Source organism: Pristiophorus japonicus, chromosome 11, assembly GCF_044704955.1.
Source record: "Pristiophorus japonicus isolate sPriJap1 chromosome 11, sPriJap1.hap1, whole genome shotgun sequence".
Lineage (NCBI taxonomy): Eukaryota > Metazoa > Chordata > Chondrichthyes > Pristiophoridae > Pristiophorus > Pristiophorus japonicus.
The window spans coordinates 165,653,394-165,668,916 of NC_091987.1; the positions used below are offsets into that span (position 1 = coordinate 165,653,394).

The 15,523-nt window shown below is 44.6% G+C and overlaps 1 protein-coding gene across 2 annotated transcripts in view; it reads left to right on the top strand.

The window, feature by feature from the left end:
* The window catches only part of aplp2 (amyloid beta (A4) precursor-like protein 2), a 90,688-nt gene extending 76,913 nt beyond the window's left edge, over positions 1 to 13,775 (top strand). For both annotated transcript variants that reach the window (XM_070894239.1, XM_070894240.1), the window contains 4 exons: positions 2,672 to 2,754; positions 6,828 to 6,902; positions 7,356 to 7,511; positions 13,030 to 13,775. In XM_070894239.1, coding sequence (XP_070750340.1) covers positions 2,672 to 2,754; positions 6,828 to 6,902; positions 7,356 to 7,511; positions 13,030 to 13,131 — 416 coding nt within the window. In that variant the 3' untranslated portion in view covers positions 13,132 to 13,775. The remainder of the gene's footprint in view (positions 1 to 2,671; positions 2,755 to 6,827; positions 6,903 to 7,355; positions 7,512 to 13,029) is intronic.
* The last annotated feature ends 1,748 nt before the right edge of the window (positions 13,776 to 15,523 follow it).

Genomic DNA, 15,523 nt, shown 5'->3' on the forward strand with positions numbered 1-15,523 from the left:
GTAAGTTGAGGTCAGGGTGGAAACTCTCGATATTACGAAGGTGGAAATGGGCAGTCTTTGATAGAACAGATATCAGTTAGGAAGCTCAATTCATGATCAAATATGACACCAAATAGGTCAGGTGTGGAATGGGTCAGATGTAAAACTAAGTTCTTTCTACTGTGCTCTAAAACATGCATTTTCCCAACCTCAGAAGATAGGTGTATTTTTCAATTAGTTTGAGTGTTGCCTTATTCTTGTATTCTTTATAAAATTAAAGAGCCATTTAATGAGGACCAACACTTGAAAGTTTGTTCTTGAACTCGAGCAGAATGCGGACCAATCTAGCCCATGATTGGGAGCAACTACCCCGACTGATTTCCCCTCCCAATTGTTGTTCCTTAGCACAGCCCTGCTGAGATCAGCACAGACCACAGGTTTGGTCTCTCTGGCTCAACTACTCACTGGATGAGCTCTGAGCAGTCGCAAAGCAACAATTTAGCACCAACAAGCCAGGGTAACTACACCTGCTGAGCACAACGGCATTAGACATAGGTGGGTCTTTATCTCGCCTGGTATTTGGACTGGTTTGGGAGTGCAACGTTTTCACGCATGTAAATGGGGATTTCAGTCTTGTCCCATTTTTATTTCTTACTCTTTTCATTATTTGATTTCTCTTAACTTCTTTGCTGCCAGGCACAGTGCCGGACTCAGGGCCAGCAACTAAGAAAGGTTGGTTTAAAACTGTCCCAGGTGTCACCTCTCGCACCCATTCTTCCTCCTCATCCCCTTCCTCCATCTGTCCTGATCGCCGCCCCCTCCCTTCAATCAGTTACATATCGTGTGTATGTTCCTGCTCAGTTTAATATTTTTGTGCCACTCCTAGACTTCGCTGACCTGCATGCTGCCCTAGTTTACGTTGTTTAGTAGATGCTGCTTGTCTGAAGTGCATACTTGGAATGCTTGTATTTTTCTGGACTGTGGAAGTTGTTAACTTCCTCAATTAGCGTGGTGCAAGTTCCCCTGCGGTGTGGTGAATCTGACCACAGTCTTTAGTTGTGTTCTCAAATCCAAAGACACCTGTTCAAGTGGTAAAACTTGTGTTGAAACATTTTGCTTTCAGATTACAAATTTACATAATTTTTACAGCATGGTGAACTGAACATTGAGCCAGTCGCTGGCTGTTTACAGGAGAAATGCAGCCTGAGCCCAAACATTCGGCTCAGCAACTGACAGCTGTTTCAAAGCTCTTGCGCGCTCTGCCCTAATTCTCATATCCTTCATCCTGATCCCTAGATTTCACTCTCTACTAATCCCCTTGGAATGTCGGTGCCAATGTTGAATTGGTTAACTCTGATTCATTTCTCTTGCAGCTCTGATTTGGAGGTGAGTGAGTGTTGAGCCGGGGCGAGACAGTGCTGGCCCTTGATCTGTGGGCCTCGGAGTGTAATACCCACAGGGGTGTGCGTATGTTTTTGTCATGGTTGTAATGTTGCAACTATTATCACCATTATTTAATTCATTAAGTTGTAGGTGGGATCTCTCTGCAAGTAGGCCATAAGATCACATGCCTCGTGTTGGAATTTTGGATCCAAAAGAACCTGCTATGACAGACTGATGCCTGAACAGGAAGGCTGCAGTACTCCAGAACACTGCAGGATTAATCAGTCAGCCAGGTTCACGGTATCTGGAGTGCTGAGATTCTTCGCACTCGGCGCCAGGTCGCCATGTAATCCAGCGTCCCCATGGGGAGGGAGCTTCTGGATGGACCAGTGGCGGAACTCCATAAACTGCAGCGTTTTAGTTGGTTAAGTTTCAGCACGTGTGTTTACCCTAAGCTTTGGCCTTGACAACCCGTCCCTAAACTCCCTGGACATAAGTAACCTCAGTGTGTCCCTCGGGTGACACGGCGCTCCATTATCAGACAACCAGATACCTGTGTTTTGTTGTGGAGACTTCAACTTACACCAAGGGATTTAGAGCACAGGAGGAGGCCATTTGCCCCCTTGTTCCTGGATCTTTGGTAGCTTTTTGGCTGGAGCTATGAACCTTAATCATATTTCCTGCCCGTTCTCCAAATCTTTTTATATTTTTCAATTGCTTATCCAAGTCTCAGGAGCCCTTTTGTAAAGGATTCCCTATCCTCACAACCCAGAGGGTGAGAATCCTCATGCTGTGCCCCAATCTTCCAATATTCACCCTCAAAACCTTTCATACTATTACAACACCTCTCAGATTAGACGTAACCTTCTCTGTTCTATGATTCTAACTGGCCTGTTGACCATTGCCAGCCTTTTGTGATTTTAGTTCAAATTCCAAATGTGTGTCTTTGTACCGTTCCCCCATCTGAAGTCACCATACTCAGACGCATCTGTTTAAAGAGAACTGGAATTCACAACATTCCTCAATATGGCCCTGGTGGTGTTAAAATGATTTGTTGGCTATGTTACGGGTTGTTGAAGTGCGATCTCCATCTCCTCGGTATTAAACGCAGGTCTCTAAAGGTGACAGACAGCGACTGAGGCGAATGTTGCAGCAGACTCTATTATATCTCTAGCTTTAATTTGGGAATATGTCAGAGTCCATTAAAATCTGTTTCACAGCTATGTTTGTCATTTTTTGCTCTAAATTTTTCATACACTTCATAATGCTACTTGTCCTGTGTATATATGAGTAACTGTGTTCTGAACAGGTTCTGGGATGATTGACCCCGATGGACTGGTGCCTGATGAGAATGCAGTCAGCAGCGATGAGAACAGTGTTAATGAGAATGTGGTATGGAGCACATTTACTAAAATCTGTCATCTGGTCTGTGTGGGCTTGCGTTTGCATGTAGGGAAATTGAGTAATATATATGTTTTGATCGATGAAGTTCAGGTGCAAATGCCGATTATAATGTATTTGCTTCATGGGTTCTTTGCTTAAGAATTCATAGCAACACATTGCTATTAAAAACTAGTTGGTTTATTAACAAAGGTTTAACAATCACATTACACATTACCAGTTCATCCACCGTGCTCACAACCACCTGCCTCATCGTGGATCCCCTGAACCCAACTGGCTGGGGTTTTATTGAGTCTCATGAACATCACGTGACTGGCTAAGCCACTTCCAACTCAACAACTCTGCAAACCTGTGAGCATACTCACTGGGGCATACATTATACCGATCTTGCTTGTACTATGTTCCTGTGTGCTGTTTGTCTGCAGGTATTAAGCTGTTTATTTTGAATGGGTTAGACCCCGAGTACAAATAGTGATTGGAATATATCCCGGCAGAGTGATTGAATGCAGTGTTTTTTCTGGCGGCTATATGTTAGCATTGACCTATGTTTTAGATTTGTTTTTTTTGCTCCTGTGCAACTTAGGAAAGCAGTTCTGTGTGATCAACAGATCAAATCAACAAAGATTTAACTCCTTTTTAAAAATAGTGACCACAGAACCACAGACGTTTACAGCACAGTTAGAGGCCATATGTCCCAACTGTTTGCTGCAAAAATCCGAAACTAATCCAGCACTCCCCCACAGCCCTGTATCTTCCTCTGCTTAGAATATTGAAGATGCAGTGCTCCAACAATTCCCCCACATTGAAGTCACCATACTCTAACCTAGTCTCTCTCCTCACTGATCATACGCAGTCCCTCGAAATTGAGGAAGACTTGCTTCCAATCTAAAAGTGAGTTCTCAGGTGGCTGTACAGTCCATTACGGGAATTAATCTCTAACAGGTGGGACAGACAGTGGTTGAAGGAAAGGGTGGGGAGTGTGGTTCGCCGCACGCTGCTTCCGCTGTCTGCACTTGTTTTCTGTATGCTTTCGGCGACGAGACTCAAGGTGTTCAATGCTCTCCCGGATGCTCTTCCTCCACTTTGGGCTGTCTTGGGCCAGGGATTCCCAGGAGTCCATGGGGATGTTGCACTTTAGCAAGGAGCCTTTGAGGGTGTCCTTAAAACGTTTCCTCTGCCCACCTGGGGCTCGCTTGCCATGTAGGAGTTCCGAGTAGAGCGCTTGCTTAGGGAGTCTCGTGTCGGGCATGTGGATGATGCCTGTGCGTGAGTTCTTTTAACATGGGGTGGCCTTTGCACACCAGCTACCACACTGGCTTAGCAGAGCAAGGTCTTGGTCCAGTGGCAAGGGGGTTCAAGACGACTGGAGACCAGGCTCTGCTTTATGAGCCGAGTTGCCTACGGTGAGATGTGAACCGTAAGCTCAGCGCTGAGCAGCGCCTTTCAGAGAGATGGTGAGCGGGCAGGTGAGAGATTTGGGGTAATGCTTCCCTCTAAGTTATTAGCTCTTGGCTGAAGGCAGGCATTGGGATAGCCAGAGATCCAGTTTGTGGGAGGAAACGAGGTCAGTGTGGCCACCGCCATTGCATGCACCATGTGCTCGACAGGGGCTCCGCAGTTGTGTGGGATCAGCGGCGGGAGGGAGGGAGGCTGGAATGTCGCCTGGGTGGGGGGTGGGGGAAGGGGGAAAGAGGGAGGTCAGAACGTCGCTGGAGGGAGGGAGGACGGAATGTCGGTGGGGGGGGGGGGGGGAGGAGGAGAGAGAGAGAAAGAGATCAGAACGTCGCTGGAGGGAGGCCGGAATGTCGCCGGGGAGGGGCGGGTCACGTCGCCAGAGGGAGGCCGGAATGTCACCGAAGGGCGGGAGGGAGGCCGGAACATTGCTGGAGGGAGGGAGGCTGGAATGTCACCGGAGGGAGGGAGGGAGGCCACAATATGAGGGTGGAGAGAGAAGGTAGGGCCCAAACCTGTGGTCGGAGGCTCACCGGATGTCGTTGGGGATCAAGTGGAGCAGCCTTGTCGGCCACATCCAGTGGGGAAGCGAAAGGCTTGGCAGCAGGAAGGCCGATCTGGATGGTAAATTCGGCGGTCAGGGACAGGCAGTGGGTTCAGGTAGCTGCCCTTACAGCATAGATTTTAGGGGTAAGAAATGCAGCCACCATTGGGGCCAGGGGAAGCTTAAATAGTGGGGGGGAGGTGGGGAAGAGAGATTGGGGGAGAAAGAGCGATGGCCAGGAGTAAATTTGTTGATGGAGAGCTCCCTGGGGAGCTGCCGTCCCATCCGCCATCTTGTACCTCACTGATAATTGTGGAGTGATGACCCACTTTATTGTCTGCCCAATGTGTGAAATCGTCTTTCCCTATTCACCCAATTAAACCTTTCATCATTTTCAAACCCTCATCTTAGTCTTCTCTGCTCTAGTGGAAATAGTTCCAATATCTCAAGTCTCTCTTCATAATATAGTTACTCTGGCATCATCATTGGACAAAATAACTTCAGGTAGGATTTCCTGACCATCTGAAGGAATGACTTGAAGTTCTTAATAAGAATCTTGTATTAAACCAAGTACAGTGGCAGCGTGGATGGGAAATTGGCTAAAGGACAGAAAGCAGAGAGTAGTGGTGAACGTTTTTTCAGTCTGGAGGGAAGTGTAGATCTTAAGACCATTGCTAGCAGTGCAGCGGGATTGATATTAAGACCACTGCTCTTTTTGATGTATGTTAATGACCTGGAATATACAGGGCATAATTTCAAATTTTCAGAAATGTAATAAACAATGAGGAGGGTAGTAACATACCTCAGGATGACAAACAGACTGGTGAAATGGGCAGGCACATGGTATATGTAATTTAATGGAAAGAAGTGTGAAGTGATGGATTTTGGTAGCAAGAATGAGGAGAGGCTATATAAAATAAATGGTACAGTTTTAAAGGGAGAGCAGGAACAGAGACACCTGGGAGTGTATGTACACAAATATTTGAAAGTGGCAGGCCAAGTTGAGAAGGCTGTTTTTTTTAAAAAAAAGCATATCTGATCCTTGGCCTTATAAACAGAGACATAGATATAAAAGCAAGAAAGTTATGCTAGACCTTTATAAATCAGTGGTTGGGCCTCCGCTGCAGTATTGTGTTTATTTCTGGGCACCACATTTCAGAAAGGATGTCAAGGCCACAGAGAGGATGCAGAGATTTATTGGAGTGATATCAGGGCTGCGAGAATTCAGATATGTACAGAGACTGGAAAAGTTAGAATTGGTCTCCTGAGAGCAGAGCAGAGAACGTTAAAGGAAAATGTAATAGATGTGTTCAAAATCACGAATGGTTTTAGTAGAGTAAATAAGGAGCAAATGTTTCCAGTGACAGGAGGATCAGGAATCAGAGGACACAGATTTAAGGTAATTGGCAAAAGAACCAAAGGCGAATTGAGAATATTTTTTATGCAGTGTGTTATGATCTGAAATTCACTGCCTGAAAGGGAGGTGGAAGTAGATTTAATAACTTTCAAAAGGGAATTGAATAAATGCTTTAAGGGGACAATTTACAGGGCTATGGAGAAAGGGCAGGGGAGTGGGACTAATTGGATAGCTGTGTCAAACAGTCAGCACAGGCTCAATGGGCCCAATGGCCTGCTATGCTCTATCATTTTCTGATTCTATGATAGTTCTGAAGTTCCATCTCCCTCAGAGCCCCTCTAGTCACCCACACTAACCTTAAAAATTAGAGCTATACCATTCAGGGGTGATGTCAGGAAGCACTTCTTCACACAAAGGTTAGTGGAATTCTGGAACTGTCTCTCCAAAATGCTGTTGAGGGTCAATTGAAAATTTAAAAACTGAGATTGATAGATTTTTGTTAGGCAAAGAGTATTGAGGGATACGGAACCAAAGTGAGGAGATGGAGTTAAGATAGAGACCAGCCATGATATTGAACGGTGGATCAGGTTCGAGGGGCTGAGTGGCCTACTCCTATTCCTATTTTCGTAATGCTGATGTGACAGCTAAGGAGGAGCAGCTTAAAATGGTAACTGGAATGCTGACTCTCATATCTGCTCTCTTTCCTCTCAGGTGATTGACGAGAGCTTTGATGTGAAAGAAATGATTTTCAATGCAGAACGAGTCAGTGGAGGAGAGGATGACATGGTATGGACAGCGCCTCCCAGTGGGAAGGTTGGCTGTGAGATCTGATTCAGATAATGGGGTCGAGCTTTTCACCTTGCGATTCTTCAATTACTCATTTTTCTCACTGAATCCTGGTGTTTGGGAATATCTTGTGCTTTAAGAAGTAATTATGTCAGTACTAAAACAGCATACAACCTTGTCTCAAAGCATTCCTCTGGTTCTATACAAAAGAAATCGGATTAACATTGGATAAATTATTGGGGACTAAGTACCGATTCTGTTCATCCCACTCGCCCTTTTCTCAGAATTTTAACGGAATTTGCTTCTGCTCCCAATTATCTTTTAATTTTTAAAAGTTTGTATTAATTTATTTTTCCTCCAGCATATGGTTAAAAGCACTGTATCTATTTTAACAAATATTCGGTAGGGTTTGGAGGAGACTTCTCCCTGTGCTAAATATTTGTGTTTCTCCAGGATACTGATGGGACTCTGCGTGACAACTTCAGCTTAAGTAGCAGTGCACTTATTGGCCTGTTGGTGATCGCAGTTGCCGTAGCCACGGTAATCGTCATCAGCTTAGTGATGCTACGCAAGAGGCAGTATGGTACCATCAGCCACGGCATTGTAGAGGTGAGCATGATAGATGAGCTTTCAGTGTGCCTGTATCTGAATGTTTACAGTATTAGAATATGCTGTGGACAATATGGTTTCACCGTCTGTGCCACCCTCAATTTGTCACTTGCATTTGCTGCCACCACCAGTGACAGACGTGTAACCGCAGTGTTACACAGCTCATGATTTGTTTCCCAGACTCCACACAAGCTTGGGAAATGACATGTACTGTCACTGTCCAAGATGGTGTTGGTGGAAAATATTTGTATCTAGCCAGTGTCACAGCTCACAGAAACTTGGGGGAGATTCAACATCCAACATCCCATCTCCCAGCAAAAAAACACAGCTTGGATATGGGGCTTACAACACTGTGTATGACTGTTCTCTGAGCCCCATACTGCCTTCTGGGGGTATCATCAGATTCACTTGAACTGAGCATTCTCAAAGTCGGTGTCAGGAGAAAGCACTGAATTAATATTGCACGGTTCTATCTTTGGATGTTATTTATACATCATTTCAGTTGTTTTGCAGTCATTGTGGTGAGTAACATTCCCTCACACTGGCACCCACTGGGGAATGGAACATTCCCTCACACTGGCACCCACTGGGGAATGGAACATTCCCTCACACTGGCACCCACTGGGGAATGGAACATTCCCTCACACTGGCACCCACTGGGGAATGGAACATTCCCTCACACTGGCACCCACTGGGGAATGGAACATTCCCTCACACTGGCACCCACTGGGGAATGGAACATTCCCTCACATTGGGAGCATCAATACATAGCAAGAAAAGCAGTGGCCCTAGTACCGACCCCTGCACCATCCTCCAGTCTGAAAAACAACCGTTCACCACTACTGTGTCCTGTCACTTGTCAATTTCCTATCCATGCTGCCACTGTCCCTTTTTATTCCATGGGCTTCATCTATGCTGGCGAGCCTGTTATGTGGCACTTTATCAAACACCTTTTGGAAGTCTCTGTATGTCACATCAACCTTGCATAAGAATATAAGAAATAGGAGTAGGCCATACAGCCCCTCGAGCCTGCTCCGCCATTTAATACGATCATGGACTCGTGTCCAGTTCCCCGCCCGCTCTCCATAACCCCTTATCCCCTTATCGTTTAAGAAACTGTCTGTCTCTGTCTTAAATTTATTCAATGTCCCAGTTTCCACAGCTTTGAGGCAGCGAATTCCACAGATCCACAACCCTCAGAAGAAATTTCTCCTCATCTCAGTTTTAAATGGGCGGCCCCTTATTCCAAGATTATGCCCCCGAGTTCTGGTCTCCCCATCAGTGGAAACATCCTCTCTGCATCCCCCTTGTCAAGCCCCTTCATAATCTTATACATTTCGATAAGATTACCTCTCATTCTTCTGAATTCCAATGAGTAGAGGCCCAACCTACTCAACCTTTCCTCATAAGTCAACCCACTCATCTGAACCTTCTTGTGAACCTTCTCTGAACTGCCTCCAAAGCAAGTATATCGTTTCGTAAATATGGAAACCAAAACTGCACGCAGTATTCCAGGTGTGGCCTCACCAATACCCTGTACCACTGTAGCAAGACTTCCCTGCTTTTATACTCCATCCCCTTTGCAATAAAGGCCAAGATACCATTGGCCTTCCTGATCACTTGCTGTACCTGCACACTAATCTTTTGTGTTTCATGCACAAGCACCCCCAGGTCCCACTGTACTGCAGCACTTTGCAATCTTTCTCCATTTAAATAATAACTTGTTCTTTGATTTTTTTTTCTGCCAAAGTGCATGACCTCACACTTCTGTTACCTCATCAAAAAAACTCATCAAGTTAGTTAAACACTATGTGCCTTTAATAAATCTGTGCTGGCTTTCCTTAATTAATCTACACTTATCCAAGTGACTTAATTTTGTCCCGGATTATCGTTTCTAAAAGCTTTCCCGCTACCGAGGTTCGACTAACTGGCCTGTAGTTTCTGGGTTTATCCTTGCACCCTTTTTTGAACAAGGGTGTAACATTTGCAATTTTCCTCTGTTCCTCTGGCACCAGTCCAGTATCGAAGGAGGATTTAAAGATTATGGCCAGTACCTCTGCAATTTCCACCTTGACTTCCCTCAGCATCCGAGCATGCATCCCATCCAGTCCTGGTAACTTATCTCACAGCCTTTCTTAGTACCTCCTTTTTATCAATGTTTATCCCATCCAGTATCTCAACCAGCTCCTCTTTCACTATGACTTTGGCAGCATCTTCCTTGGTAAAGACAAATGCCAAGTATTCATTTAGTACCTCAGCCATGCCCTCTCCCTCCACGCATAGCTCTTCATTTTGGTCCCTAATCAGCCCCACCTCTCATTACCCGTTACTATTTATATGCCTACAGAAGATGTTTGGATTCCCTTTTATTTTAGCCAGTCTGTTCTCATACTCTGCCCCTCTTATTTGTTTTTTCACTTCCCCTCTGAACTTTCTATATTCAGCCAAGTTCTCAACCTGACAACTGTCATACGCCCTCTTCTCCTGCTTCACCTTACTCTCTATCACTTTCGTCATCCAGGGAGCGTGGCTACTTTGCCCTACCTTTCCCCCTCGGGGAATGTACCTCGTCTGTACCCGAACCATCTCCTCAGCCCATTATTTGATTACAGTTTTGCCTGCCAATCTTTGATTGCAATTTACCCGGGCCAGATCCATTCTCAAGCCACTGAAATTGGCCTTTCTCCAATTAAGTATTTTTACTCTGGATTGCTCCCTGTTCTTTTCCACAGCTAATCTAAACTTATGATACTATGATCACTGTTCCCTAAATGTTCCCCTACTGACACTTGCTCCACTTGACCGACCTCATTCCCCAGAACCACATCCAGCAATGCCTCCTCCCTTGCGGGCCGGAAACGTGCTGGTCAAAAAAGTTATTTTGAACACTTCAGAAATTCTTTCCTCTCTGCCCTTTACACTACTACTATCCCAATCTATATTAGGATAGTTAAAATCTCCCATTATCCCGAATCTAGAATTGTCCTCGACTCCAGGGGACTGCCTAAGAAGAGAAGAATCTATAGTTGCATCTCTCTGTAATTTTCCTACACATTTGCTCCTCTATATCCTTCTCTTTAGTTGGTGGCCTGCAGAATACTCCTAGTATTGTAATGGCACCTCTATTGTTTCTTAACTCTACCAAATAGATTCTGTCCTTGACCCCTCCAGGACATGTTCTATCTCCAGCACTGTAATCGTCTCCTTAATCAAAACTGCCACCCCACCTCCTTTCTTTCCATCCCTGTCTTTCTGGAACACCTTGTATCTAGGAATATTTAGTACCCAATCCTGCACTTTTTTGAGCCAGGTCTCCGTTATCGCCACAGCAAAATTTTCCCATGTGGCTATTTGCGCCTGCAGCTCACCAACCTTATTTACCATACGTTGTACTGTAAAACTATCTTAGACCACCTTGTATTCTCTCTTAGTCTAACCTGGCATAATACCATACCATTTTTTCACCTAGTGCTATCTGTCTCTCCCAATCCTGTGTGTACCTTGTTTATCCTTTCTAATGCTACATTCTGGTACCCATCCCCCTGCCAAATTATTTTAAAGCCTTCTCAATAGCACGAGCAAACCCTCCCGTGAGGATATTGGTCCCGGTTCTTTTTTCTAGCTCCTTAAAATCTGCCTGCAGGATCTCATCCCTCTTTCTACTTGTGGACCATGACCTCTGGCTGTTCACCCTTTCGCCACCGCCCGCCCTAGAATGTTGTACAGCCACTCAGTGACATCTTGGTACCAGGGAGCCAACATACCATCCTGGAATCAGGTCTGTGGCCATCGAAATGCCTGTCTGTTCCCCTAATTATTCAATCCACTATCACTATTGCTTACCCGATCTTCCTCCTCTCCCCTTGTACAGCTGAGCCACCGCGGTGCCATGGACTTGGCTCTGGCTGTACTTGCAAGAGGAACCATCGCCCTCACCAGTATTCAGTACTAAATACAGATTAGAGAGTGAGGTTCACTTGGGACTCCTGTACTTGCTGTCAAGTCCTCCTTGTCTATCTAATGGTCACCCATTTCCTTTCAGCGTGTACACTCTTAACACTGCGGGGTAGCCATATCTTGAAATGTGCTATCCACATAGCACTCAGCCTCACGATTGCACTGAAGTGACACCAGTTGCTGCTCAAACTTGAAATCCGGAGCTTGAGCTCCTCCAGCTGAAGACCCGTCCCGCACATGTGGTTGTCCAGGACACGAGAAGCGTCCTGGAATTCCTACATGGCACAAGATGTGCATTTCACGGGACTGAAGTGCACTGCCATGCCTCTATTTAATAGACTATTAACTAACTATCAGAAATAAACTCAAGACTTAAGAAAAACAACCACCAGCTACTCACCAATTAATTCCTTCTCTTGTACTGAAGAAACTTTAGGTTTTTTTTTTAAACCGTGCTTCCTGACTCTTGCGCTCCCTGCGGGCTCTGGGCTCTCGGGGATACTTTTATCTCCAGCTGCTCCTCTCGTTCCTATTAACTTAGTCCTTGGGTTCTGTGGTCCCAATTCTCCTTTTTAGTTAGACATCTCAACTGCTGAATTCATGCTCTCTCCAAATTCTTCCAGTCCGATTGCCTTCACCCTGCTCTCTCTCCAAGCTCTGTGCTCAAGCTCTCAAGTGATCAACTCGGGTGATTAATTCTGTGTCAGATCCAGGAGCACAAAAAATCTAGGCAGACCACTCCAGTGCAGTACTGAGGGAGCACTGCACTGTCGGAGGTGCCGTCTTATGGATGAGACGGTAAACCGTCTGTCTTAAGCAGGCCCCGTCTGCGCACTCAGGTGGACATAAAAGATCCCACGGCATTATTTCGAAGAACAGCAAAGGGGTTATCCATGGTGTCGTGGCCAATATTTATCCCTCAATTATCAACATAACGTAACAAAAACAGATTATCTGGTCATTATCACCTGGCTGTTTGTGGGAGCTTGCTTGTGTGCATATTGGCTGGCCTGTTTTTACAACAGTGACTACACTCCAAAAGTACTTCATTGGCTGTAAAGCGCTTTGAGATGTCCGTTGTTCATGAAAGGCACTATATAAATGCAAGACTGTCTTTTCTTTGATGGCATCATTCAATTGGACAGATATATGCAATGAGCTATAATGGTCCAAGAATTAATTTGACAAGTACAAGTTTCTCATTCGGTGTAAAACTCCCTTGATTTTCCCAGGGGCTAAATCAAAATAATGAAGCACTTTGATCTTATATCAAAAGGTTTCAAGGTCTTTCCCGTGCTTTTCTTTCATCAAGCATGACCCATTCATTGGTGAGTTGGCATGTAACCTTGACACACTCTATGTTCATCTGGCACCAGTTCTTTAATTAGGATTCCAACTTAATAAAGCCCCCTAAATTGCTGGTGCCAGTATGAGAGAGTCTTTTGTTAGCTGTGCCAGAATTCATTTATTAACTCTTTGGGTTTTCCTAGAATTCAGCAGTATGTTTTAGAAGGGCACTTTTCCCTACAGTACTGTAAAACAAAACTCTTTGGTTTTACAGGTTGATCCCATGTTGACCCCAGAGGAGCGCCACCTGAACAAGATGCAAAACCATGGGTATGAAAACCCAACCTACAAGTATCTGGAGCAGATGCAAATCTAACACCAGATGCTAAATTGGGCCAAATATGGCATATTCAGCCTATCTTCCAACTACTGATCTGTAACATTAGAGGTCTCCATTTCACATACACAATTCAGAGTGTAAAACACTTTACTACTGTAGATTGTAAGATTCCCATTCTTTTAAATGGGCTTGAAATGTAATACACTATATATGATGTATAATCTTAAGAAAATCTATTATCTGATGAGAACTATGATATAGTTGTTTCCTTTTTAAAATTATTTTAAATCAGTTTTATTTTGTGTGTCACAAAGATCTATAAATAGAGGCTGTAGATTTCTACCTAATGGAGCACCGTGTATGAAGGAGATTTGTACTGATTTATCTCATGGAACCTGCAGGATTTTCTGCTGTAAACTACATTTAAATGGTTAACACTGTGATCGGCAGCTGAAACCGGAAGGTGATGATTCCATTTCTCATTGTGAGTCTGTGTGTTTGTAAATTCACGTCGCAGTCTTTGCATTTACTGAGGTTCTGGAAACCTGTGGCTCGTTTCCCCTGCACAGTCCTTTTTTGTCCTGTCAGACTATGCACATTTTTCAGTTGTATTATTGTGGTAGCTTTAATCTGCAGGGCTACTGAGTGCAAACTCATCAATAAAAACTACTTCCAGAAAAGTGTGTCCCTTTATCGTATCTTCTCACCTCAGTCCTTGACTGGTTCTGCTGCAGCAGTTTTGGGGGACGGACCTGTACAATCGCTTGGCTTGATAACAAGAGGAGGTTCACTTCCCAACTGTGGAGAGGGGGCCTGGACTGGGCTGGGATTGTACACTGGATAAGATAGCTCTGATGTGTGTTTGGTCATAGTGTGATTTCAAGGAATTCCATTACAGCAGGGATTGAGCACTACAATCTGCACAGGAGAGGACAGGTGCACAGTAAAGGTGACCACTCTGGGAGATGAGCTTTCTGTAAGTTTGCCATGAGTATTAATCAACACAGGAGCACCATGTCAGATTGTGAAGGAAGAGAAGCCTCGTGGTGTGATGGTGCAGTTGCAGCTATGATGTTGGGGTGGAGTCAGTTTCTAATTTGGCTGCAGTCTGGATTTACTGAGTGTAAACTAAGCAGAAGTTCTTAAACAAGGAGCACAGATGGACAAAGTCCGCCAGCGGTTTAAGTAATTTTCTTTCCAGAGCTGTGGGAAGCACGAAGTGTTGGGTGTAGACTGATCACTGCGAAGTGCTGTGTGCGTTCAGTGCTGCTTGCATTGTCACTCTCCTGATTTGGTTTCTTGCCAGTTATGGAAACTAATTTACCCAACTCTCGGAGCACAGCATTGCACAATGAACGCTACTTTGTAAAATAAAATAGGTCCGCATAAATGATTTGGCTTTAGTTGGAAGTGTCACAGTTCTGGAGTACATGACTGATAATGTGGCAGAAATGTGCCTCTCCCTGTCCTTGCAGGTTGAAATGTCTGGGTTTCTGCATTGCAGTCTTTTGATGCTTGTTTCGTTCATGGTGCATGAATGCAAAGCTTCTGTGCTCCTTGACTCATCTGAGAAGCTCTAATTGATTCCTTAACTCTGAATTCTGCCACCTCTCATGGTATTCGAAATCTATCAAAGAACGATTCAGATATTGGGCCAGAAGTTGCTGCAGTGGTGGATTTGTCAGTGAATGACGGTTGGCAGCGAAATTGGACTTTTCTGCTCACTGTTGCCATCATTATATATTTACGTCACGGATTGCTGGAATGTCGTAATGTCCCCGTGAGGTCAATGTCTCATCTGGGACCTTGCAAAGGCCTGGTCCAATGGTCTATCTCCTTTACCAATAAAAGAAAGGGAAAGAGAATGAAAGATGGAGAAGGAAATAGGATGAATTGGAGTGAAATGAAATAGAGACTGAAAGAGGAATAAAGAGAGCTAAAGAAAGAGTGAATTGAGAGAGAACAGACAAAGGAAAGTTTTAAAAAAAAAAACAAGAGCACATTGTAACCCAGTAGTGTTTGGGAATTGCTGCACTGGTCCTTGAAGTTGAGTGAATGGCAGGGTGTGCACAATTTACTAACATTCTTGATCCATGAAGTAAAGAACCACCCGCCCCGTCCATTATGAACACTGACAGTGGCAATCAAACTCTCAATGATTCTGTAATAGACCTAGAAATGACAAGGAAACCCCCCCAATGGTGGAGCTCTTTGCGAACCATAGGTTCAAGCATGCTGCACTCACCACCTCATGTCTCAAATTACTCGTATACTGTGTCCCAAGATGTTTTCTGAAAGAAATCTGTGTGTGGAAACAGCTATGCACCCTGAAAATTATTGCCTTCTGTCACGAACAGGCGTGTGGATGATCAGACTGGCACAAAAATACTGCTAAGACAGATAAGAGATTAAAAAACTTCCCTACCTG